The following is a 3,004-nucleotide window of genomic DNA, read 5'->3' on the forward strand; positions in this document are numbered from 1 at the left end:
GGCGGCTAGGGTTTCGTCGCCCATTCAGGGCAACGCGAGAGCACGAGTGGGCGATGGTCTGGCTTTCTTGCTCACTGTTCCATGAAACTCTTTAGAACCGTCACATATGCTTTCATGAGGTTTCGTTGTGTGTTTCTCAAGGTTTCATCGTGGTGACAGATGTCTTGTCCCCAACTCCCTGTAGATTTCCACTGCAATTCTGGTCCACCACACACGCACACCCAAGAAAAGTCTACCTCCTTCGCAGAAAAACAAGGGAAAAGTCTTCGTGACTTCCCTGTCTATCACCGAGTTCTCCCTGCACGTAGCTTTTTCCACAATAGAAGAAGTTGCCGCGCAACCTCCTCCAGTCCGTGACAGCAACCCGAAGTTAATGCCGCGCCATTAATCTGACACGGACCCGTTCCAAACCTACCGACTTGATTTCCCGTCGGACTCAAACGCGCAGCCTCGCACACGACTTCCTCCCTCCAGTCGTCTCCCTCCACCGCGTCGTCCAGCACCTTCTTAACCAACACCAAGCCAAGTAGGCAACCCAGAGTCGAGTCCTCGGCACCCCGAGCTCTTGCGGATGGGTTGCCTGCGGCGCCGGCCGGAGCCGGCGGCCATCGACATCACCTGGGTGTCGTGCCGGGGCGTCAGGTCGTCGCTCCCGTTCCACACGCCGTGCCTCTACGCCTCCGTCTCCGTCACGCCGTCGTCTGCCGGCAAGAACGTCCGCCGCCACCGCGTCAAGACCCCCACCGACCGCGCCGGCGGCGAGAACCCCGAGTGGGACGAGCGCCTGCGGCTCCGCCTTCCCGACGACGCCTCGCTGGCGTCAGAGCAGGAAGCCGCGGGGAAAAAGAAGGACGGGCACGGTGACCACGACGACAGCGTCCTTCTCGTGCGGTTCGAGCTCAAGGCCGAGGTGGCCGTCCTCGGGGACGTGCTCGCCGCGTCGGCCGTCGTGCCGCTCTCCGACCTCGTCGCCGACGGCAGGACGCGCCGCGTGTCCTACCAGCTGACCGCGTCCGAGGACCGCAGGCAGCCCAACGGCGTCATCTCCTTCTCCTACGCCTTCCACCACGGGAGGACCGTCGACGACGACGACGACGACCAAGAGGACCGCAGTAGCGACGGCGAGCCGGTATCGCCCGCTAGCCCGGCCCCTCCCCCGCCGCCGCCGCCACAGTCGACGGTGTCGTCCTCCGGGATGTACCCGGTGATGGAGTGGGGGCCACTGGAGCACCTCGCGGTTTACCCGCCGGTGAACGCCGACACGGTCACGTGCTCAAGCTCACCGGAGCCGATTGCGGTCTACCCACCGATGCAGGAGACATCGAGCCGTGGAATTTACCCGACGGTGGGGGAGCCGGATAGCAGTTTGTACCCCACAGTAGACTTTGCTCCGGTGAGCTGTTACCCGCCGATGACGGCGCCGTACTACTACGGTGGTGGTTTCGGGTGTCCGGCAGCTCCTGCATGGGACGGCCGATGTTTGTACAGTTGAAACCTCGGTTTCCACCCCTGATTTTCCAGCGTTTCGTTGCACGGTGTGCCGGCGGCTTGTACTTTTTTCCGTAAAATTCACGTGGTGATGCCGCCATACTAGGCATCCTTGGCCGGCGCACCAGTGATGCCGGGATTGTGCTGTGTGTTATTGGTGGTATTCGATATGTTCGAGCCGATCAAATTCGTATGTATATTTGTGAGATTTGTGTATGTTGTCACATGTGCTTGATAAATTAAAGGCACCTTTGATTTGAAGGTTCTTTTATAGGAATTTTTCATATGTTGGTGGTTTTATTAGTAGAATTGAATCCTGTGGTTTTTTTTATGGAATTATTTCTACTGTACTCTCCACAGAAAATCTAGCATCCACTCTAACCTCATGAAAAAAATCATTAGTTTTGTCTGTGATACAATTACATATAAGAGATTTTACAGAACACCAACTGGTTTTGGGCTGTTTATTTTTGTGATCAGATGGTCTGGATGCATGAATACTACACCAAAAGTATACTTGGGCGCCATGGGCATTTTCTGTAGTTCAGCATCATAAATCTCTCAGCGATCATCCCTGATCCCTCTAAGAACAATTACTATATGGAAAACCCTATGGTTCAGCCGGCGGATAACACACACTGTGCGTGGCACCTCCTACGTTAATACGTGTTTTTATCCTTTCCTTATGTACTCTCCGTCTCCTTCCACCCGCTCGCAGCCTGGCAGTTGCTCGAGCGCGCACGTCCGAGCTCTTCTCCGGCCACCATCTGCCCAGTTGCGCCGCTCCAGACTTCCCTCTCTCTCTCTCTCTCTCTCTCTCTCTCTCTCTCTCTCTCTCTCTCTCCCCGTCGTCGCTCCTGCCGGCGATGCTTTTTTATACTTTTCGCAACAAAGGTTTGTTGGCAAAGTCCTCCCGCAACATCATCTCTTAGTTGCATAACTTCCTTGATTCACACCATAGATGATATCATCTTTTCATTAAAAATATTTCTGCAACATTATTCGTGTTCCAAAAGTACTGGCGCAACATCATCTATGTTGCAAAAAAGGTGAAGACGAAAACAAAAAATTCTACAACACCATCACTGTTGCAAAAGTCCTTCCGCGACATCATCTATGTTGCATGAAAAAGTTAAAGACAAAATAAAACTTTAAGTGAATATAATGCTTCGATGGTTTTGCAACAAAGCAATGAATTTCTTAACATCTACCTTGTTGCAATTTCCGATGCACATTAATTGGGAAATCAGACGACTATCTGTGGCACAATACAACGGCTCAAGAGGGGGCAGATCATTTAAAAAGATCTGCCGGCCGATGCATAACGCGACCTATATGGCCCCATTGTATCACTATTCACGAACAGGCTCCAGCCATTTGATAAACATTATTTTCCTTAATAAATTGTATTTTTTTCAGTGTATTCTATATCACAGAAACGTGGCCTAGCATTAGAGCATGCAGTATGAGAATCAAACAGCAGGGACTCCCCCACATGCCGGGTACACGAGGCTGG

At 52.8% G+C, this 3,004-nt stretch overlaps 1 protein-coding gene across 1 annotated transcript; it reads left to right on the forward strand.

Annotated features, from left to right (window-relative positions):
- Positions 1 to 421: 421 nt before the first annotated feature.
- Positions 422 to 1,759, forward strand: LOC109779205 (uncharacterized). The gene has a single exon (XM_020337814.4). The coding sequence runs from the start codon at positions 572 to 574 to the stop codon at positions 1,490 to 1,492; it is 921 nt and encodes a 306-aa protein (XP_020193403.1). The 5' UTR covers positions 422 to 571; the 3' UTR covers positions 1,493 to 1,759.
- The last annotated feature ends 1,245 nt before the right edge of the window (positions 1,760 to 3,004 follow it).

The sequence above is a fragment of the Aegilops tauschii genome, chromosome 7, assembly GCF_002575655.3.
Source record: "Aegilops tauschii subsp. strangulata cultivar AL8/78 chromosome 7, Aet v6.0, whole genome shotgun sequence".
Taxonomy (NCBI): Eukaryota; Viridiplantae; Streptophyta; class Magnoliopsida; order Poales; family Poaceae; genus Aegilops; species Aegilops tauschii.